Source organism: Hyperolius riggenbachi, chromosome 2, assembly GCF_040937935.1.
Source record: "Hyperolius riggenbachi isolate aHypRig1 chromosome 2, aHypRig1.pri, whole genome shotgun sequence".
Classification (NCBI taxonomy): domain Eukaryota; kingdom Metazoa; phylum Chordata; class Amphibia; order Anura; family Hyperoliidae; genus Hyperolius; species Hyperolius riggenbachi.
Window position 1 is genome coordinate 50,932,764 of NC_090647.1, and position 24,001 is coordinate 50,956,764.

Sequence of the window (24,001 nt, forward strand, 5' to 3'; positions counted from 1 at the left end):
GGGGGTCTACATAATACTGGGGGTACCTCTGGTTACCAGTACTGGGGGGTTGCCTAATTCTGGTTACCTAAAACAACTGGTGTGTGTGTGTGTGTGGGGGGGGGGGGGGGGGCACACAAAAGGGCCCCATGGTTTCTAGTTACACATCTGCCAGTAAAATTGCTATTCGCTCTCTACATACTCTGGGCTGCTACTCTGGCCGAACGGCTATTAATTTGTGATATAATATGATTTGATATTTAGATAGATTTATTTCACTTTAGCACTATGCACTCCAGCACGAGCATTTTTATGTACCCCTGACTAAGCCCCCACTTAAAGGGGCGAAACATGTACAGTTTTTAGTTGGGTGGTGTAATTTGTTTATCAGGCACTGTGAGTTGGGGCAAACCCTGCCTATAGGGATTAGGAGGGCAGCAAGCACTTACACCTCAATCCACTGTCTAGTCACTTTTACAATTGATGTTTCAGAATGACCAATGGTTTTAACTTATTTATAAAAAAAAAAGCTAAGTTTGAGGGCCCGTTTCCACTAGCGCAAATCCACATGCAGACAACGCATGCGGATTCGCATAGGCAATACAAGTGGATGGGACTGTTTCCACTTGTCAGTTTTCATTTGCGTTTTTTTGTGCAGGATTTTTCTGCATGGTAGACCCTGCAGAATTCGCCTGCGTGTGGAATGCAGACAAATCGCAGGCAATGTATTTAATAGGGAAATCGCATGCGTTTTTGCATGCGTTTTTTCCCGCGATTTCGAGTGCGATTTCGCATTGAAAGTAATGTAAATTGACACAGGCAGTGACATGGTTAAAATCGCATATACCCTGCCTATGCGAAATCGCATGCGAAATCGCGGCAAAACGGTATCGCATCCGCATGCGATTTTGTCAGCGGTGATATGTGGCGATTCCGCACCACAATAGTGGAAACGGGCCCTCAGGCCTCAGTCTCCTCCAAATTGGGTTTAAAGAGACTCTGAAGCTTCAAAAAAAAAAAAAAAAAAACCCGTTTTAACTTCTTATTCCTCTTAAGAATGAATGTCATACCTGAAACGCTGCATCCCCGCGGCTGAACGCTCACTTAATCCTGAGCCAAAAATGCACGACTTTCAAAGTTGTGGATTTTGCTGCCCGGGGTGGCAGAGCTTTGGGCTGTAGCTCTGCCTCCATTGGTGTCAATCTGCGCAGATCGCCGCCTCTCCCCGCCCCTCTCAGTGAAAGAAGACAGAGAGGTGGGGAGAGGTGGAGATCTGTGCAGATTGACGCGAGTAGAGACAGAGCTACTGTCCAAAGCTCTCCCTCTACCCGGAAGCGATCCCCAAATCTCTCCCCTAGGGGATTTTGAGGGGATTAAGTGAGCGTTCAGCCGTGGGGATGCGGCGTTTCAGGTATGACATTAATTCTTAAGAGGAATAGGAAATAAAAACAGTTTTTTTTTTTAGGCTTCAGTCTCTCTTTAAATTGTGTAATTACCTTAACCAGGTGTGTATATCACTCTCTACATACACCAATTTTACCATAGGTTAGTGACTTAACCCCTATCTATTTCTCATCCATATGCTATAAATATCAGCTAAGGCAGGGTAAACTGCTCAGTACTTATTAGTAACAATATAATTACTAAGTAATGATGACAAATTTAATGTACTGCTTCGGTTATGAGCGGATCGATGACAGGCAGCACTATTGGCCTTTGTTTATTGCTTTCGCTTATATGGTGCTGCCTCATTTTCAACTACATTACCAAGCTCATAGATCATCCTCATCACCTTTTGTCTTAAAGGAGCTTACAATCTAATTCCCTCATCAATACCCTAGCCTAGAGCAAAATTGCTGAACATAGGATTTGCCCAAAGCAGGGAACTCTTCCCATAACTTCCATACTCCGCAATATTTGAATACAAGAAAATAATCAATCCTGCACACAATATTGAAAAACTATTTTATTTAAAAGTATTGGGGGGGGGGGGGGGGGGGTTATAAAGCATTTATACACGACTAGGCTGAACTGCTGCTAATAAACATTGATATGATGAGGTAAACATGTACTATATTTTCCGGCGTATAAGACGACTGGGCGTATAAGACGACCCCCCAACTTTTCCAGTTAAAATATAGAGATTGGGATATACTCCCTGTATAAGACTACCCCTCTTCCAACACACACCAAATAAAAATGTAAAAAACATTATATACTGGTGATGTGTATGAACAGATACTGGTGCTGTACTGTATGTGGTACCCAGTATATAACAGTATAAAGTCAATTGACTGGTTGGATTGGTCAATTCTCCCTCTCCATAAGTGGATTGGTCAGCTCTCCTTGTCTCCCTGTTTATCAGAGCGGTATGGAAGAATAGATCGCGCTGTGCCCATAAAACACGCCTCTTTCACCCTTCTGGCCCGCCCTTGTATCCTAGTTACCTCCTTCTCTGCCTCTCAGATCTCACACATGTGCGCCTGCACCGCTTCACTACAGTCCTCAGCAGCGAGATCTGAGAGGCGGTAACAGGATAGGGCATAACACCCGGCATCAATGACACCCGGCGTATAAGACGACCCCTTACTTTTCAGATTTTCAAGGTTAAAAAGTAGTCTAAGGGCTGGTTCAGACGGACGTTTGTGCAGCGTTTACTGCCAGCGTTCGGGGCTTGGCGTTAAACGCTCCCATTCAAGAGAATGGGAGCGTTTGTACCAAGCTTTCACGCGCGTTTACACAAACGCGGCGTTCGGGTCCCGATTTTTACTGGCGTTCAAGGAGCCCTTGGAAGCTACATGTTGCTTCCAGGGGCGGTTAACCGCGACGGGTAATGTTCCTCTAGGGGAAGAAAAAACGCGACCGCATCCGAACGCAATGCGAACGCTGCTGAAAGCCTGAACGCATTGCTGCCGCGACGCCAACGAACGCGACGCCTCCAAACGTCCGTCTGAACCAGCCCTTATACGCCAAAATATACAGTATATGTTTAGTACAAAACCTATTAATAACTAGGTTGTTTTTTACTTTTTTAAAATTTTGCAGCCTGAAAGAGTTAATTTTCAGGCATGCAAGTGGCAGCTTCGGTCTTTTCCGTACCTTGTCGGGAATATTGTAGACATCACTGATGAGCAAATTACAGTCTTAAAAGTTTAAGTTTAAACATGGGGCCCAACCAAGTATTGTCAGAAGAGATCCTTTCCTCTCTCAGTGGTTAGCAAGTACTACCATGCTGAGGATTTAGTGTGGGGTAAACTGGGAAAGATACATTCTGGGGGAGGTTCAGAAAAAGCAAGGCACTGAAAAGCAGGAAATGCCCTGGTGATCACAAAAAACCGAGGCCCTGGAATTTTATCTAGCCGTGTTTGACAATTGTGACACTGCCCACATTTTTCGGCACGTCTTCCTCACCATCCTCTTTCAAAGGGCCCTTGCATACCTCCCAACTTTCTGAGATCAAAAAGAGGGACACTTAAACCACACCCTTGCCACACCTCTAACCACACCCCTGACACACCCCAAATCACGCACACTATAAAGATTTCATAAGAAAAATGTGTTGTTTAATAATTCAAACCACACTGGTACTTTCTATCTTGGTCCATTTTTCCTTCATATTAACATTTGAAAATAAGAAATATATCAACTTAAAGGACGAGAATAAAGTTTAGAGTGAATTAAACACATTTTTCAGTAGAGAAATACATATATTTACATATCTGTTCTGAAAGATGGACAAATGAGGAAGTAATAGGGACAGAGGGACAGGTCTTCAAAAGAGGGACTGTCCCTCCAAAAGAGGGACAGTTGGGAGCTATGACCTTTGTTGTGTTTCGTCCCTCATCTGCAGCAAAAACGTAACAGTATTAAAGGATGCAGGTCAAAGTGTTCATGTTTAAATACTGTATACAGTGTGCTTGAATGTCTCCTTTTACAGTTTAAAGGCTGGGCTTTCGGAGCTACAAAAACATGTACACACTTGGTCACATGACCCAAAGTAACAGCTTAGGAATTGAATAGGAGGCCCTGTGTGAGGTTGTTGCTGCTGGCACTGCATCATCAAAGTAAGATTACAAGAGGGCGGAGCATAGACTGAGCTTCCAGAGAAGGCTGCATCTTGATGCTCTGGAGGTCTGTGGTACAGGAAATAATCAAAAACGTTTCTAGGGATGAGGAAAACATTTGTGCCTTGTGTTCTATACTGTATGCCTATGGATAGCTGCCAGCTTCAAAATCCATTAAACTGTAACTAGACTGGATGTCCAACTAACAAAAGTCCTTCACCTTTAATAATTAAATATAAGAACTGGCTATTTATAGGGAAATTGAGAAGGAGGTCATATGGAGAAGGGACACAGATCTGTCAGGCCAGTCACTGCTTACAGCGGCATACTGTATATAATTTAGTAAAAATAGAACATCATTCACAATAAGTATCTTGTAACCTCTATTATCCACATTTCTTTGAAAATGCCACTGCCTCACATGCTGACATGCCTCTTATGGCCCTTAGAGGGCATAAGACACCTTGTATCAGTGTTTTCCCTGTTGCCTCTCTTAAAATGATATGGATTACTGTATTTTTTGTACTATGAAAGACAGACCTAGGTGTAGAGGACATAAACCAAGGGGGAAAAAAATATACTAAACCTGGTGCATCCATTGTGCAGGGGTGTCTTATGGACCTTGTCCCCCCAATTATTATGTCCCCCTTGTACCTCTTGTGTCCCCCTATGCCCTCCTGTGCCCCCCCCCCCCCCCCCCCGTGTCCTCTGTTCTTCAGTGTCCCCTGTCCCCCTGTGTCCTCTGTTCCCCTGTGTCCTTCTGTGTTCCTTGTCCCTCTGTGTTGCATGTCACCCTGTATCTAGTGTCCCCCCTGTCCTCTTTCCCTGTGTTCCCTGATGTTCCATGTCCCCCCCATTCCTATGTCCCGCCTGTGTCCCAATCCACATATTTACAAAGAAGCCACACCGCTCTGCCTCCTAACTAAAGAAGTAGGCTTTCCATATCCGTGTACCAATCAGGTGTGGGGTCCTGCCCCAGCCGCTCACTGCTCCCTGCTCACTTTTCAATAGGAGCCAATGGTCCTGAGAGTCATTGGGGCCAATCACTGCACTCCCTCAGTGCCTGGAGTGCCATTGGTCCTGGGGGCATCATGCCCCTCAATTAAGCCCCACCCCCTGAATGAAGCCCAGCCCCTGGACTAAGCCCCACCCCCACTGGTGTTCTTTTACCTGCTTCTGCTATGTGTGTGCAGCAGCAGGAAGGTCTGTGTCCTGAGGAGCAGCAGCATCGCAGGCCCCTGGAGAGCAGACAAGGTACGTTGCCGTCCCTCTGTGCCACCTCCACCCCCTGTGCAACCTTCTGTCCCCCTTTGTGCCTCCTTCTGTCTCCCTTTGTGCCTCCTTCTGCCCCCAGTGCCTCCTTCTGTTTCCTTGTGCCTCCTTCAGTCCCCCTGTGCCACCTCGGTCCCCCTGTGCCTTCCTCTGTGCCTCTTTGTGCCTCTTTCGGTCACCCTGTGCCTCCTTCTGTAGCCCGGTGCATCCTTTAGTCCCCCTCTTCCTCCTACTGTCCTCCTGTGCCTCTTTCTGTCCCCCTTTGTGGCTCCTTCTGTCTCCATGTGCCATTCTTTCCCCCTTAGTGCCTCCTTCTGTCTTTCTGTGCCTCCTTCTGTTCTCCTGTGTGCCTCCTTCTGCCCTGACGTGTGTCTACTTCTGTACCTCTTTGTGCTTCCTTCGGTCCCCGTGTGTGCCTCCTTCTGCCCCCCTGTGTACCCCTTCTCTCCCCGTATGTGCTCCCTTCTGTCCCCTTGTGCCTTCTTCTGTCCCCTTGTGCCTTCTTCTATCCTCTTGTGCATCACTTTGTCCCACTGTACCTAGGTTCCTTCTGTCCCAGGCGGAAGCACAGCACTGGTGGGCGCACAGCTTCTGCTGCACTGTACTCTGCATTTACACACGAAGCTGAGGGAATGCAAGAAGGGATAGTGAAATGAAATGCAACAAGAATTGGTAGGTTGTTTGTATCTCAGCAACACCCTGTATTAAGCATCCACCTTATACGCCACATGGTTCATGTATTTTTTAGTGTGTGCATGTTTTTTTTTGGGGGGGGGGGGGGGGGCACACAGGACTTCTTGCCTGAAGTGACAAAGGCCAGAAACGGCCCAGACCCTTGTCTCCTAGAGTTGTGCATTTTGACTTAATAGATCTGGAGCACTTCAGAGGGCATCAGAAAAACATTGATCGATATACATAATCTGGGTTGGGGGGGCAATGACTTCTTCCCTCTGTCCCTTCCTTTCTCTTCTTGTTACTTATTATAGCAGATCCTCTTTATTATTTGAAGCGTTCTTTTCTCATCCTGCCTGTGTTAGCTCATTCAGTATAGCGACATATGCTCCTTTCTAGTGACTCACCGTCCATAATGCTGTCTTGCTATTTTTGACTAGTGTGCTACACCATTCACGTGTAAATTAGTGCTTGTACTAAGGTCGCCTATTGTCAACACCTATATATTGGCGAAGAATTGTAATCAAGCTTCCTGCTCTAACCTTGTTGTTATGATTCTTGTTCTACTTGGATGTGCATGAGAACTCATAGTATTGTATGTTTTCTCCTTCCTTGTGTGATAGATAAAATTTTATTGTTAAAAAAAGTGTAGGTTGTCCTTCCTAAAGCAGAAAATAATGGTATAGAATTGTTTTTCCCCGTAGGACATGGAACACACACTAAAGGGGTGTACACTAGTGATGAGTATAATCAGCTCATTACGATTACGCAAATTTTCACATTTAATTGTATGGTCATTCGTAATTTCGCATAAAATTTCGTGTAATTTCTGCGTAATTTCATGCCAACTATTGCAGTGAATAGCAAAGTCCCCATACATGGTATTGACACCAACATTGCTACATATGTTAAGGAGACAAGTGGGTACGAGCCCCTAAAAAGGAATTTTCCAAAAAGACCTTGTAGTTTTTTAGAAAATTGATTTTAAATATGCAAAGAAATAATGGTTTTTAAACTCAGAAAAAATGATAATTTAAAAACCATTTTTCTTGGCATTTTTTAAATCGATTTTCTCAGAAACGACAAGATCTTTTTGAAAAAAATCTATTTTTGAGTTGTACCCACTATTCTCCTTAACATATGTAGCACAAAATTATGCGAAATTATAAAATATTACTATTACATAATTAATTACGATCTTCCCTGAAATTTCGCATTACAATTATGATGCTTAATTGCAAATTTCGATGCAAAATTTCGGCCCACCACTGGTGTACACACACCATTACTGTCACCCCCTTGGGCGTCAGTTGGGGCTGAGTTCTACACAGCACCGTCCTTAAAGGATAACCGGGGCGATTAATTAAATCTATCTTTGCTTACCTGGGGCTTCATCCAGCCCCTAAAAGTCATGTGTGTCCCTTGCCGTAGCTCTGATCTTCTCCTGTATTCAGCCTCTGAAGTATCGCTGACCCCCGATGGATCAATGTCTTCTTCGCATGCCCACATCATCGGGAGGGTACTGCAAGGGACACACGTGGCCTCTGGGGGCTGAAAGAAGCCCCAGGTAAGTAAAGCTAGATTTAATTAATAGCCTCAGATATCCTTTAAACACATTTTTCCCCTAGCTGTAGAGAGGAGAAGCTCCTGTAATCCTGTAACTGCAGGAGGAAGGTTGGATGTAGGGGTGAAGGGGTGCAAGCATGTATTGGGTTCCCATCTACTCACTCTCCCTTTCTATAACACAGCCCTGTCCTCCCCCACCCCCATAGCAGTTAGTGTTTTGGTCATACTAATTATAATGGGTTTGATGAGCTCTGAGAGGCCTCATCAAAGTTTTCCTGAGGGCCCCATGATGTAAAGATTGCCCTAAGCCCTGGTGGACTCCAATATGTCATTATTGCTTGTAATGCCAAGCACCCCACTCATGAATGACATCACAACGCTGTGCACCAAAACAGATGTCAGATTTTGGTCACATGAGCGCAGAGAGAGGCCAACATCCTTGACTCCTTTTACAGTTCCAGGGCCTAGAGAGGATCAGGCCTCCTAGGAGAGTTTATCCTGCAAGGAGAATTCATCTAATTTTTCCTTTCTGTGTAGGCTAACTGTTGCCGGCCAATCGGAGGATTACATATCAGTCAACTGTCTCTACGTTAACTCCCCTTGCAGGAGAAATCCTCATAGAGAACTGATAATCTCTATTGGGTTCCAGGAATGAGGTTGTAGCAAAGCCACACTGCACCTTGGTTAGTAAAGCCATCTGGAAGGCAGCCTTATCCCTTCTTTCATTCTTCTTTAGTAGGTTCAGAATAGTTTTAATAAATCAGCCCTGCTGATGCTAAACCTCTACCAGTTTGTAGGTACCAATCAGTGATGAGTTCCATAACTGTTGGTTTAATAAAGACTAAAACCAAATCATTAATGCTCTCTCTTTGTTCAAGAGTTCTGTTGCCATGGAAACTACTTCTGCTACTGATGAAACAATCTGGCTGTCAGCGGCAGAAGTTTGTATAGAATCCCTTATGGCAGTCCATACTTCCCATCATGTATGAAAGGGCTTGGCTTGTGAACCTGGATTGGCATCACTTTTCCCCATTACGGCTCAGGCACAGCAGCCTGTTTAGCCCTTGGTGGCCCTGTCAGGTCAGCTAGAGGTACAGTAGCTACACAACATGAGAAGAGAGACAAGACAAATAACAAGACAAGACAAATAATATTTATGTTGCGCTTTTCTCCTGGTGGACTCAAAGCACCAGAGCTGCAGCCACTAAAACTAGCTCAGTAGACAGTAGCAGTGTTAGGGAGTGTAGCCCAAGGATTCTTTGTTGAATAGGTGGTGGCTTACTGAACAGGAAGATCCGAGATTTGAACCCAGGTCTCCTGTGTCAGAGGCAGAGCCCTTAAAGCTAATCTGAACCTACAAAAAAAAAAAAAAAAATCAACCAGATACTTGACTAAGGAGAGGGAAGGCTCTGGCTCTGGGTCCTATAAAGCCTTCCCGCTCCTCTCACGGATCCCTCATTCCAGCGCTGGCTCCCCCCGGTAGCAGTATTTGACCAAATTGGTCAAAAACTGTTTTCCACCACCGAAGGAAGCTTCGGAAGTCTTCGGGAGCCTGAGTATTCCCAAAGACGGGAGGCTCCGTACTCCGCCTGCACAAGCACGCTTTCTCACGTGCTCACACTTGTGCAGTACAGAGCACCTATTCAGTAAGGTGACATTGGACAAGACTCCCTAACACTGCAACTGCCAACTGAGCATGTTCTAGTGGCTGCAGCTCTGGCGCTTTGAGCCCACCAGGAGAAAAGTGTGATATAAAGGTTCTGAATCTTGTCTTGTCTAGTGAAGCTGGCTGCACTAACACCATATGGCTGCATAGCAACCAAAATCTCATCATCTACATCCTATCCACATCACCAGCTGCATCTCATGTCTCGCCCACACAACCATAATCACATCAAGCGGTCCTGTACAGACACACACTACTATTTATATTTATCATCACACCCAATCAGTAAACAAATGTTTCCTGGTCACTCTTGATTGGTCAGCAGGGAAATTCACTCCTGATCTACAGGTAAGTCTTTTCTTCTGATCAGATCATTTGTTTACAACTTCGCATCCAACCTGAAGCCAATGCATGTCAATGGAGTAGTCAGAGACGGGACAAGTTCCTCCAGCACCTAAGGCTGAGACACCAAAGTGCACCCCTCTACCCCTCCCACCCCAGCCGTCACACACTGATTGCTATTAGACTAAGAGGCGCCCCAGGGCCCCCAACCCCCCCCCTCCCCCAACACTTTAATCTCTAGTTATTTTGCTTGCAATCACTGCCATGCATCCCTTCTTCTTATTTCTCTCTGCTTCAAGCACGATAGGGGAATGATAGCTAAGTGAGTTGTGCGCCTGCTACGCTGGGCTTTGAGGCTGGAGCCTCTCTCGCCTCTGCCCCGGCCCTGGGAGTAGTTTCCACTGCATACGAATTTTGAGATGTAATGTGACTCGGGAAAACAATCGGTTGCATGCTGCAGATATCCACAGCATGAATCCGATCCCGTAGGCAGTAACAGATGGCCACATCCCGACTTCCAGAAGACAACCGGAAGTCACCTTCGGGTAGTTGCTGTGCAATGAAATGTGATCGCATCCACGCAGTGGAAGCAGACCCTAACACAACAGCTAGGAAAGTGAAAATTGGCTTCTAAAACAAGAATTTTCGGCCCATACTATACAATATGTCTACAGAACTCAGAACTTAGAATGCAATAGTGTCATTTGACCCAGTTTAATGTCATTTTTTCTATGAAACTTTAAAATCGATTTTCTCAAAAACTGGATAGTCTTTTCTCAATTTTTTACCATCCTCCCACTGTGCTGCCTAGCATACATGGAAATCGGTGCCATCGACTTCAAAAGGAAATGCCTTAAGAACACAAGATTCGGATCACGAAATTCGGTATTTGCCTGCGGGATACTGCATTTTATCAAAATCGAAAATCAACTGTTCCAATCAACCCTAATGGCCATTAGACCTAAATATATATACAATACATTTTAGAGTGTATTCGATAAGGGATCGCTTACCTTCCGTGTGCACAGCAGAGACGTATGTCCAGTTGTACCTTTTGACAATATCCACCATTGCTCTTGCTTGCTGAGCATCGGAAGGAACCACTCTCATGAAATACTTGTACAAGGTCTTGTCGCTCAAGTCCATGCTCGTTGCAGAATAGGCAATCTGAGGTATATTGAAAAGTTGTAGCAGGTTCTGTACTTGGATGGCCACCGAACTGGATCCAGGCCCAATAACTCCAACAATGGGTTTCTTTGCGTGGAACGCCGAAGAAGATCCGTCCACACAACGGACCAGTCCTTCCTCTTCTTCTGAAGAAATCAGCGAGTCTCGAATAAACTCGATACTTTGTTCCAAAGCTACGGCAGAGTGCCAGCAAGAATCTCGTATCTCGCACCCAAGGGTGATGTTTGGCAAAATGTTGGGATCTGCATTGATTCTGTCGAGAGTGTGCAACATGGCTTCCACTCGTTGGATACCGTACTGTTCTCTTATCTCCCCGCATTTCCTTTCATGAACCTTCTCCACTGTTGGTTGGTGATGGACAGAAAACAGAGCCCCGATAATGATGTCCCCCGACACGTGTGCCACCACTCGTCTTTCGTTAGTTTGTGCCGATGCTGAAATACCAGTGCTTTTCCCCGAGAACTCATCTTTTAAGAGCAGAAGCAAAGTCAGAATGTAAGGGAGCATTTTAAGATACAATTTATGCTGGAGAGGAGAGCATCGTGGAAGTAAAGATTTTCAATGCGGTCAGCCTTCTATTGCTGGTTTGGTAACTCTCCATGCACGACTCTTCCTGCTGTTGAATGGTCAACCTTTCTGAACAAAAGATGGACAGTCCAAACGGTCATGCCCTGAAAAGAGAAGTTTAGAGAAGATTAACAAACTTTACTGTACTTTACTGAATGTAACTAAGTAATCACAGAAAATCAGAACCTTACAAATCGATCAGTTGATCAAACTGATCACATGCTTCTAAATCAGTGGCGTAGCTAAGGAGCTGTGGGCCCTGGTGCAAGTTTTACATTGGGCCCGCAAGCAGACTCCACATAACAATTGATACGGCGCACCAAAACCTGCCAAGGACAACCACAGTGTCAGAGATGTAAGACGGGGATGGGAACCGCTCGATAATGATCACTACTATTCACAGCATCTATAGAAGTGATCAATAGCAGCACAGGACTAATAAAGAGCTAATACTGAGGTTGAGGAAGGGCCCCTAGGGGCCCCTGTGACCCAAGGGCCCCCATGCGGTTGCAACCTCTGCACCCCCTATTGCTACACCACTGTTTTCAATGAGTTGTCCTAAGCATTGCCATCGCTACATATTAAAAAAATAATTTTTTAAATGGATGCTGGCTTGTAAGTAAAATATTTTTAAAACCAGGTTTATTTGTTTTTTTCCCGTTTTGTCCTTTGCTTTTCTTCTCAAAATGTGCATGTTGTTTTTTTTACTTTCCAAACTTTTGTAAAAACCTAGAGTCATAAAATTAATGAACCTGTATCTTGGGGTGCCTTTTTGACCGTCCCCTTGTAATGGGGTGACCAAATAGCACTATAAGCCCCATTCTATTACACAAATACCCTATGGGGGGTAACTAGATGTGGGGATAAACTCCCTGTCCTTTAGAGTCCCCACCCCCTTGCATGGCACTCCTTCAGTGTTGAAAGCTATGGGGGTTCTCTTCCTGCCCCCCCCCCCCCCCCCATTATTAACTAGGATGTTCTTAAGGCTTTCACTATTAAATGATTTGGTCAGTGTTTGCTCATTGTAAAATCTTTCCTCACCCTGATTTACATCATAGATGGCGACACCTTTAGCCCTGCCATGTGCAGCTCTAAACAGTACCATAAAAGTTACTACATTCTACTTTATGTGACTACAGTGCCCCTTTAATATTCATTTATTTGGACTTGCTTGCACTGATCATTCATGAACATTTTTTTCTGCAAATCATTGCAACCCATGCCCAGGATCTCCACAGCAGTAGTTCCCACAGGCACACTCGCACCGTTTCTTTCTCTTAAAGGGAACCAGAGACGAAGCACCCTTGTGTATTTTACCATATATATCAGTAAGAACATTAGAGAAAACACTTACCATGCTCTCTGTTTCATCCTCACTGCTAAAAGTGTCTGTTACCAGCTGTGATAAGAATCCCGGACTGAGCATTCAGTCTGGCTTTGCAGGGAATAATTATAGCTGAGTCATTATAGCAGAGCCACAAGGGGGCAGGCTTGGACTTGAAAAGACACCAGAGAAGACAGCCTCAGCTATAATCTTTCCGTATCAAAGCTAGACTGAGTGCTCAGTTACGGATTCTTATCAGAGGTGATAACAGTCAGATTAAACAGAGAACAATGAAACAAAGAGCAGATTAGGTGTTTACTGTCATGTTCCCACTGATTTATAAGGTAAAATACAAGAGGGTGCTTCATCTCTGGTTCTCTTCAGGCATGGTCGGAATAGCCGATTTCCGTTTCCGGCACAATTCCGCATTCCGACATATAGAAATTCCGTTACAGTTCCATTCCGACGGTATACCGGGTCAATTCCGCGGAATTCCGATTTACACGGAATTCCGTCGGAAAAATCTCGCAGTGTAGGAGGGGGTGCACAATTCATTCAGCTGTCATTCCCAATTGTGTTTGAAGCAGAAAGAAATAAGAAAAGGTGATACATGACAGTGACTGCAAACCAGATAAGTAGAGATTAAGGTGTTGGGGGTGGGGGGGGGGGCCTGGGGCACCTCTTAGTGTAATAGCAATCAGTGTGTGACAGCTGGGGTGGGAGGGATGGGGGGGCGCACTTTGCTGTCTCAGCCTTGGGTGCTGAAGGACCTTGTCCCACCTCTGACCACACTACATGCTAAAGCCTGGCCCTGAGTGTGGTTGATGGTCTAGAGCAGTGGTCCTCAAACTAAGGCCCGCGGGCCAAATGTGGCCCCCTAAGGCTTTCTTACCGGCCCCCCACACAGAAAATGTATTGCTTATAAATGCAGTCAGCTACATCTTTAAATATTGGTGGTCCACATATGGAATAGCAGTGCAGCACCCCCCATCCACATGGAAGCCAGAAAGCAGAAATTTTGCTGGTTTCCAATCAAATTCCACATCAGGTGACACTGCTGTCCAATTGGCTTGCAGATTGTCACCTGGGTATGCTTCACTGTCTGGTCCGCAAAGACTTCTACATCATTTTATGTTTACTCCGGCCCACCAGCGGTCTGAAGTATGTTGACCCGGCCCTCAACCCAAAATGTTTGGGGACCCCTGGTCTAGAGGGTAAGACAGATACCTACTACACACTAGGTTCTGGGTTCAAATCCCAGCTATGGTATATAAATAAGCATGCTTTTCAAAAAGTACAAATCCTTAATCATGCTACTTTTTCTATCGAATTGATCATAATGGAAGTATGGTTTATGCTACCGGCAGCTTTAGCATGTAGTGTGGGTCATGGTCTAGAGGGTAAGACAGATACCTACTACACACTAGGTTCTGGGTTCAAATCCCAGCTATGGTATATAAATAAGCATGCTTTTCAAAAAGTACAAATCCTTAATCATGCTACTTTTTCTATCGAATTGATCATAATGGAAGTATGGTTTATGCTACCGGCAGCTTTAGCATGTAGTGTGGGTCATGGTCTAGAGGGTAAGACAGATACCTACTACACACTAGGTTCTGGGTTCAAATCCCAGCTATGGTATATAAATAAGCATGCTTTTCAAAAAGTACAAATCCTTAATCATGCTACTTTTTCTATCGAATTGATCATAATGGAAGTATGGTTTATGCTACCGGCAGCGTTAGCATGTAGTGTGGGTCATGGTCTAGAGGGTAAGACAGATACCTACTACACACTAGGTTCTGGGTTCAAATCCCAGCTATGGTATATAAATAAGCATGCTTTTCAAAAAGTACAAATCCTTAATCATGCTACTTTTTCTATCGAATTGATCATAATGGAAGTATGGTTTATGCTACCGGCAGCTTTAGCATGTAGTGTGGGTCATGGTCTAGAGGGTAAGACAGATACCTACTACACACTAGGTTCTGGGTTCAAATCCCAGCTATGGTATATAAATAAGCATGCTTTTCAAAAAGTACAAATCCTTAATCATGCTACTTTTTCTATCGAATTGATCATAATGGAAGTATGGTTTATGCTACCGGCAGCTTTAGCATGTAGTGTGGGTCATGGTCTAGAGGGTAAGACAGATACCTACTACACACTAGGTTCTGGGTTCAAATCCCAGCTATGGTATATAAATAAGCATGCTTTTCAAAAAGTACAAATCCTTAATCATGCTACTTTTTCTATCGAATTGATCATAATGGAAGTATGGTTTATGCTACCGGCAGCTTTAGCATGTAGTGTGGGTCATGGTCTAGAGGGTAAGACAGATACCTACTACACACTAGGTTCTGGGTTCAAATCCCAGCTATGGTATATAAGCTGTTTTGAAAATCTGCAATTCCCTACTGCATTGGATGGATGGATGGATGGGAGGAGGAGGAGGAGGAGGAGGAGGAGAGAGAGATTTTTTTATGTCATTCCGGAAAATTCCGTCGGAATTAAAAAATTTCCGCGGAATTCCGTTTGAGAGGGATAGGAATTCCGATTTGACTACCGGAATCGGAATTGACCTAATTCCGGCCGGAATCACGGAATTTATAATTCCGCGGAATTTTCCGAGCATCCCTAGTTCTCTTTAACAAATGAGCAATCAGGATTTTTTCTTTAGGCAAAGGGCTTTGCCAATTGCCACTTTATACAAGTATCTGACAGATATTCTGTGTATCATACCAGTATCTGTACAGTTCAATGTGACACACACAGATGGATTAAGTGAAATAGAGCAAGTTAGCACCTTTGCCTGGATTTCCAACTGGTATTTTTGGTAAGGAGAAGTGGGGGGCTCAGAAGAAATGACAGCGAGGCCCTTGGACACCAGCCAGGCCCCAATCATCTGCCTAGCTTGCCTTGAGGGGGATCAGTCCCTAGTCTAGCAATTTTGATAAAAGGGAAGCAGCGCATAACAAAGAGTTCCAGGGTTATTCTCACTCTGTATGCTGACCATCAGATATAATGACAAGACAGAACATTTATATTGAGCTTTTCTCCTGACAGACTCAAAGTACCAGAGCTGCAGCCACTAGTGGGCGCTCTATAGGGAGTATTGCCTAAGGTCTCCTCACACGAAATAGGTGCTGGCTTACTGAACAGGAAGAGCCGAGGTTCGAACCCAGGCCCCCTACTCTCCTGTGTCAGAGGCAGAGCCCTTAAAGGAACACTGTCAAACCAAGTGTTCTAAAATGACAATGTACTAATAATGTCTAATAATGTCCAATGTCTACTTTTTATGTTAAATATCAGAGGCAAAAGCTTTAATTCATTGTGTGTAGAATTTGGAATGTTTAATTTAGAAAGGTGAATCTCTGTTTCAATATTACACTGTTTTTTGCATGTCAGACTGCAGAGTTACCGTATGTGAAAAGCCTTAGATGTCAGGTTTCACACAGAATTACAAATGCTTATGTCGCACATAAGATGCATTTCCTCTGCTCTCTGCAGACAGCTCAGTCAGAGATACAGCCTTCTTCTCATACACAGGGTTAACAGATGTAGTTGGGAGGGAATCCCCCCTCCCCTCTTGGTTCACTGGTCTGTCAGATTTGGCATCAGTAAAGTGTGAAAGGAACTGGGTAACTGTAAACAAAGATATACGCATTCAGATGTATGCACCAGCACTTAGCAGCACTTCCCAAACAATTCCTATATCAATTGAAAAAACAACATGTTAATCGATAGTGTTCCTTTAACCATTACACTATCCAGCAGGGGCGTAACTGGGTAATATTGCACCTGACATTGAAATACCTCTCTGTACTCTTTTCTAACACTAAGCCTTCCTTCAAAAGTAAAGTAGCCAATGTTCCCCCAGATAACATAATTCATTTGAACTGAGGTCTGAGCGATGAGGAAACACAGCAGCGCAGCACAGGGGGCAGGCATGGCGGAGCATCACGGGCAGGCACGGCAGCACAGCACAGGGGCAGGAATGCTTTCATGGTGCTGTGGCGCCCATACCATAGCGCCATGCCTGTACCCCTCTAGATACGCCTCTGCTATTCAGCCACTGCGCTGCAGCATAGGGCAAACGTCTTGCAGTGTGGTTCACCAGCCAAAGGGCGAACCCACAAGGTAGTGTTCAAAGCAGAAAATCCCAAAGCAAGCATGAGTTCACCATTCCTCCGCCGAGCCACAAGATTGTCCCTGACAGTAGCAGCCTCCAGCATAGCAAGAGAACCACACAGGGGTCCCAATCCTACTACCTTGCCTAGGGCTCCATTACATATTAATCCATCTGTGGTTTAAGGAAGTACTGTAGTGACGTATTCTGCCTAATAAAACACAAGTGTCCCTGCGTCCTGTCCGTGTGTCAGTGCTTTTGCTCTACTGCGCATGTCAAGCACTGACAGCCGTTAGGACAGGACGCAGGGCGGACGGGTGGCCAACTGGCCGAGCGGGCGGGCGAGAGAGCGTGCGACCAACGGGTGTGCACGGTAATGACAGACCTAGAGCCCATTTTCTTAGGTCACTAGTAGTAGAATAAAATGTATTTATTTAGGATACACAGACACTTTTATGGTGTTTCAGCATCAGAAACACTTCCTATAACTAATATATATATATATATATATATATATATATATATATATATATATATATATATATATATATATATATATATATATATATATATATATACACATTATTGCTGTAAATTGCTATGTAGTCCCACCCTCCAAATGACGCTTAGACTGCACTATTTAGCTTTGTGGAATTCTCCTCCCAGAGCATTCTTGAAGCATTATTTTTACTGGTTTTGGGGTTCTCAGTAAACGAACATTCAGCAGAGCTGCACCTGACAGAACTAAAGATGTCACCACCAGTTATACATTTCAGAATGTAAATCAGGGTGAGGAAAGATTTTATAATGGGTAAGCTCTGACTAAATCAGGGGTGGCCTTTGGGGGGGGCAAGTGGGGCAATCGCCCCGGGCCCTGTGCTGGAAGAGGCGCCACACTGCAGCGAGTACATCATGCTGCCGGTCACCTAAAAGTACTGAGGCTCTTCCTCAATCCTGATCGGCTCCACCTCCATGTCAGGGATGCTCAGCCGCTCACACGGACCTGACGGCGTGCGTCCGTAATCCCGCGCACGCCCTGCAGGGAGCGCCCTGTGCATGATGCCTCGATTGACGTCATGTGCTTGCTCCGAGTGCTCCCAGCAGAGCGGGCATGGGATTATGGATGTGTGCTGCCTGGTTAGAGCCTGGGCAGTGCGCCAAATACTGCCGACCTGAGCCGACCAGGCAGGAAGAGCCTCAGGGGGTTTTTAGCCTAAAAATGTTAGGATTTAGGTTTGGGTTGGGTGGGGGAGCCAGTTTGTTCATTCCTGTTGCGCCCCCCCCCCCCCCCCCCGGCAAATGCAGTGATGCAAGTCATGATGTAACAGAGACTTTCAGATTGGTTCTGCCAGTCAGATCAGAAGTAATACCACCAGGACTGCATTGCAGTCACTCCAGGTGTGTAAAGGTGGCCATACATGAGGCCACTTGGTGTCTGATGGGGATGCTCAATCGGATTTCGCAGAACTGAAATTTCCAAATTTCCGATTGGAACTCGGAAATCAGAAAACGGAACTCGGAAACCGGATTTCTGTAGAAATGTTGCATTGACACAACTCGGTGATCTTAGCCTAATCACAGAGCTCGGAAGCATTGTACCCATCAGAGACTGCAGAAACAACTCGGAAGTATTTGGCCAATCAGAGAATGCAAAAAATGACCAAAGAAAACCCCACTACTCGGAAATCAGAAATCCAAACTTGGAAATCGGAAACCGATCGGAAATCTGTGTAATCGGTAATCAGCATTGGCGAAAATCTGAATTTCTGCAGAATTGGAAATCGACATTTCTGACCATCCCTAGTGGCTGATCGACAATCCAAATCGATTATTATAATCGGAATCAGATGAAAATCGGTGCATGCCCAATCGACGATGCGACCAATTTCAGCCCGAAATTGGTTGCATTAATCGGTCGCACATGGTGCAAGATGTTGGTCAGCTAGCTCGATCGGGTGTGGCGAGCAATATCGGGACAAGCGATGAAACTCCCGGCGCTGTTCCCGCAATGTATATGTATGCATGTAATGTATATGTGCTGTAAGGTGCATGCACACATTGCTTGTCCTGTGTCGTGGTGCCCATCTGTCTTCTATTAGCCGCCTACACGCTGCCAGCTTGGCGCGTGTGTGATGTCATGCACCGGAGTGCTATGCGCTAGCAGCGTGTATGCGGCTAATAGAGGAGCTGTGAAAAACAGGCAGGAACCGCAACACAGGACAGGTAATTTATAAACAAACACTTACAGCACATTTATACATTGTGGGAAAAGCGCTGGGGGTTTTGTTCAGTGGCGTAGCAATAGGGGGTGCAGAGGTAGCAACCGCATCGGTGGCCTTGGGCCAGAGGGGCCCCGTAGGGCCCTCCCTCAACCACAGTATTAGCTCTCTATTGGTCCTGTGCTGGTAATAACCATTTCTATAGATGGCTTGTAGTAATAGTAATCATTCGCAAACTGTTCCGCATCCCCTTCTTGCACCACTGACACTGTGGTTGCCCTTGGTAGGTTTTGGTGCGCCGTATCAATTGTTATGTATGGAGTGCTTGGGGGGGCCCCATGTAAAACTTGCATCGGGGCCCATAGATCCTTAACGACACCACTAGTTTTGTTGCTTGTCCCGATATCGCCCACCCTTACAGCTTTAGGCCCCGTATATGACACTCGCCCCAGGCCCCGCATATTCTAAGGCCATCTCTGACTAAATAATTTATAATTGAATACAGACAGTCCCCTGCTTACAAAAGACTCGACTTACAACATTTCAGAAATACAAACAAAGTTATCTTCATGTACAAAATATGCAATACTGATTTATTATTATTATGTATTTTTGTTGTAAAATGTTACAGTATTGTATAAACTGCTATAAGTAGTTTATAAAACACTTTAAAAACACATTCGAAACAACCAAAGAAAAACATAGATTATACTATATATTAGTGGCTGGATACTCTAATAGAGACCTGGGTTTGAACCTCGGCTCTTCCTGTTCAGTAACCTATTCAGTAAGGAGTCCTTGGGCTAGACTCCATAACACTGCTACTGCCTACTGAGCATGCCCTAGTGGCTGCAGCTCAAGCACTTTAGGATACAGGCTGGATAGTGTACTGGTTAAGGGCTCTGCCTCTGACACAGGAGACCAGCATTTAAATCTCAGCTGTTCCTGTTCACTAAGCCAGCACCTATTCAGTGAGGAAATATTGGGCAAGACTCCCTAACACTGCCACTGCCTATAGAGCACATCCTAGTGACACTTTGAGTCCACCAGGAGAAAAGAACGATATACCGTATATAATCGTATATAAGCCGACCCGCGTATAAGCCAAGGTCCCCACTTTTCTCTCCGAAACCTGGAAAAAATGATTGACTCGCATATAAGCTCCCTCCTCAGTATAGCAACCTCCACAGTAGCCAGATGTACCCCCAGTACAAGTCACCCTTCCTTCCCAAAGCCAGATGTGCCAAAAGGATGATACAGCTGTGTCTCAAGACGCCACTAGATGACTTCATAGATATGAGACACAGCGATTGCCACACAGGAAGAATCCCCGATCATTGCACCGCTGACACGTTGCTTGCACGCTCTGCTCCACAAGCCAGAGGACACAGGTAGTCTTGAGCAGCGCACTCTGAACACCATGTTGCAGGGGATGGGGGGCACGGACCCAACAGGGAGCAAGCTGGCAAGAGCAGGATCACTAATATGCTCCACCATCTGTTCTGCTCCACTGACTCGCATATAAGCCGAGGGGGTAACTTTTCAGCACATTTTTTTTCTGCTGAAAAATTAGGCTTATACGCGAGTATATAAAGTAAATGTTTTGTGTGTGGCTGACTATATGCCCAAATCCAGAGTTCAGCCTGTTTAACACAGGACTGAGGATGCAACTTACAAACAAATTCAACTTATAAACATTCTCCAGGAACAGAACCTGTTTGTAAATGGGGAACCGCCTATATTGTAAAAAAATAAAAGCTATAATATTACATTATTTCATTACAGTTCCTCTTTGAGGCAGTTTCTTCCGAGCAGTATCTGTGCAGGCTCACAACATACGGAAACCGGTCAGCACCATTCAGGAATGGATTTCACTCTTTATTCCAATGTTATTTAAAGTCCATAATTAATGGAAATCTGTCAAGAATAGAAATTTCTCCTGTCCCTTCATCTCGTACTAATCCATCATAATTCTAAATGCGCCAGTTCCCAAGCCATTCTGCTATCAAAGACTTTTGTAATAGGGCGGCTTCGGAAAGGATGGGAATTCCAAGCATCGCATTTCTGAGATGGTTTCATCGTAAGGTAATGTTATGTATGTTATGATAGACTATATTTTTGTTAAAGGACATCCGGTGTGAAAATAAAGTGATGAGATAAACAATTCTATCTATCCTCCTGGGGCTTCTTCCACCCCCCCCCCCTCCTTTAGGCTGATCGGTCCCTCGGCGTCTTCCCTAGGCAGCCCGGTAACTTTGCAAGTCGGGGCATGCTGCGCATGCGTGGCTCGGCTGCATGCAAACGCCCCATCGCACTCCCGTCTCTGGGCGAGTTCTGCATCTGGGCAGTACTACGGTGGAGCGCGGCCGGCCTGCACCTGTGCCGACTTGCAAAGTCACTGGCAGTGCTGGTTCGAGACTTTTTGCTGACTGAGGCAAACTTGTAAGGATGTCCACACACAATTTACACCGCAAGTTGTAGCTGCGGTACAACCAAAGAAAAGAAAAAAACCCACCCTCAGTATAGGTAGGTAGGTAGCCAGGTATAGGTGCCCCTGTATAGGTCAGCCAGGTATAGTTACCCCCAGTAAAGGTAGTCAATGTAGTTGCCCGCAGTACAGGTTAGGCAGGTAGGTGCCTCCAATAGGTAGTCAGTATAGTTGCCCCCAGGCATAGTATAGGTAGCCAGTATAGTTGCTCCCAGGCCCAGTATAGGTAGCCAGTGTAGTTGCTCCCAGGCCCAGTATAGGTAGCCAGTATAGTTGCTCCCAGGCCCAGTATAGGTAGCCAGTATAGTTGCCCCCAGGCCCAGTATAGGTAGCCAGTATAGCTGCCCCCAAGCCCAGTATAGGTAGCCAGTATAGTTGTCCCCAGGCCCAGTATAGGTTACCAGTATAGTTGTCCCCAGGCCCAGTATAGGTAGCCAGTATAGTTGCCCCAGGCTCAGTATAGGTAGCCAGTATAGTTGCCGACAGGCCCAGTATAGGTAGCCAGTATAGTTGCCACCAGGCCTAGTATAGGTAGCCAGTATAGTTGCTCCCAAGCCCAGTATAGGTAGCCAGTATAGTTGGTCCCAGGCCCAGTATAGGTAGCCAGTATAGTTGCCCCCAGGCCCAGTATAGGTAGCCAGTATAGTTGCCCCCCAGTATAGGTAGCCAGTATAGTTGCCCCCAGGACCAGTATAGGTAGCCAGTATAGTTGGTCCCAGGCCCAGTATAGGTAGCCAGTATAGTTGCCCCTAGGTGTAGTATAGGTAGCCAGTATAGTTGCTCCCAAGTCCAGTATAGGTAGCCAGTATAGTTGCCCCCAGGCCCAGTATAGGTAGCCAGTATAGTTGCCGACAGGCCCAGTATAGGTAGCCAGTATAGTTGCCACCAGGCCTAGTATAGGTAGCCAGTATAGTTGCTCCCAAGCCCAGTATAGGTAGCCAGTATAGTTGCCCCCAGGCCCAGTATAGGTAGCCAGTATAGTTGCCGACAGGGCCAGTATAGGTAGCCAGTATAGTTGCCCCCCAGTATAGGTAGCCAGTATAGTTGCCCCCAGGACCAGTATAGGTAGCCAGTATAGTTGCCCCCAGGACCAGTATAGGTAGCCAGTATAGTTGCACCCAGGACCAGTATAGGTAGCCAGTATAGTTGGTCCCAGGCCCAGTATAGGTAGCCAGTATAGTTGCCCCCAGGCCCAGTATAAGTAGCCAGTATAGTTGCCCCCCAGTATAGGTAGCCAGTATAGTTGCCCCCAGGCCCAGTATAGTTGCCCCCAGGACCAGTATAGGTAGCCAGTATAGTTGGTCCCAGGCCCAGTATAGGTAGCCAGTATAGTTGCCCCCAGGTCCAATATAGGTAGCCAGTATAGATGCCCCCAGGCCCAGTATAGGTAGCCAGTATAGTTGCCCCTAGGCCCAATATAGGTAGCCAGTATAGTTGCTCCCAGGCCCAGTATAGGTAGCCAGTATAGTTGCTCCCAGGCCCAGTATAGGTAGCCAGTATAGTTGTTCCCAGGCCCAGTATAGGTAAATAGTATAGTTGCCCCGAGGCCCAGTATAGGTAGGCAGTATAGTTGCCCCCAGGCCCAGTATAGGTAGCCAGTATAGTTGTTCCCAGGCCCAGTATAGGTAAATAGTATAGTTGCCCCGAGGCCCAGTATAGGTAGGCAGTATAGTTGCCCCCAGGCCCAGTATAGGTAGCCAGTATAGTTGCTCCCAGGTCCAGTATAGGTAGCCAGTATAGTTGCTCCCAGGCCCAGTATAGGTAAATATTATAGTTGCCCCCAGGCCCAGTATAGGTAGGCAGTATAGTTGCCCCCAGGCCCAGTATAGGTAGGCAGTATGGTTGCCCCAGGCGCACTATAGGTATCCAGTATAGCTGCCCCCAAGCCCAGTATAGGTGGCCAGTATAGTTGCCCCCAGGCCCAGTATAGGTACCCAGTATAGCTGCCATCAGGCCCAGTATAGGTAGCCATTATAGTAGCACCCAAGCCCAATCTGCACTGTGATCAATGCGAGTACTGCTTTTGCAACAAGATGTTTTTGTGCGAAGAGATGGAATGCATAAAAGGCACCTTAGTACTCTTATCCACAGCCGAATGAACAAGCATGCAGATCAGGTGCTCTGACTGAAGTCTGACTGGATTAGCTGCATGCTTGTTTCAGATGTGTAATTCCCACACTCCAAACAACAAAAGGGACGGCACACCACTGGCTGCAACAAACTGTTGTATTCACGAACAAGTACACTACATGTTACGGAACATTACTTCCTTCATCAGGTGGTCACCTGATGAAGGAAGTAATGTTCCGTAACATGTAGTGTACTTGTTCGTGAATACAACAGTTTGTTGCAGCCAGTGGTGTGCCGTCCCTTTTGTTGTTTGGAGTATCCATTAGCCGTGGGAGCAATCCGGCTGAGACAAGGCACCGGCAGTTATTCAGGACTAGGACCTGATACACCTATTCCCCGTGAATCCAGTTGATGCGATTGTGTAATTCCCACACTACTGCAGCCAAAAAGATCAG

The 24,001-nt window shown here is 45.7% G+C and overlaps 1 protein-coding gene across 11 annotated transcripts in view; it reads right to left on the minus strand.

Moving 5' to 3' along the window:
• Positions 1 to 24,001, minus strand: part of GRM5 (glutamate metabotropic receptor 5) — a 459,510-nt gene that overhangs the window by 361,250 nt on the left and 74,259 nt on the right. For all 11 annotated transcript variants that reach the window (XR_011026045.1, XM_068266785.1, XM_068266784.1 and 8 more), the window contains one exon: positions 10,575 to 11,420. Coding sequence is in view for 10 of the 11 variants with exons in the window: in XM_068266785.1 (XP_068122886.1) it covers positions 10,575 to 11,256 (682 nt within the window). In the remaining variant the exon portion in view is untranslated. The remainder of the gene's footprint in view (positions 1 to 10,574; positions 11,421 to 24,001) is intronic.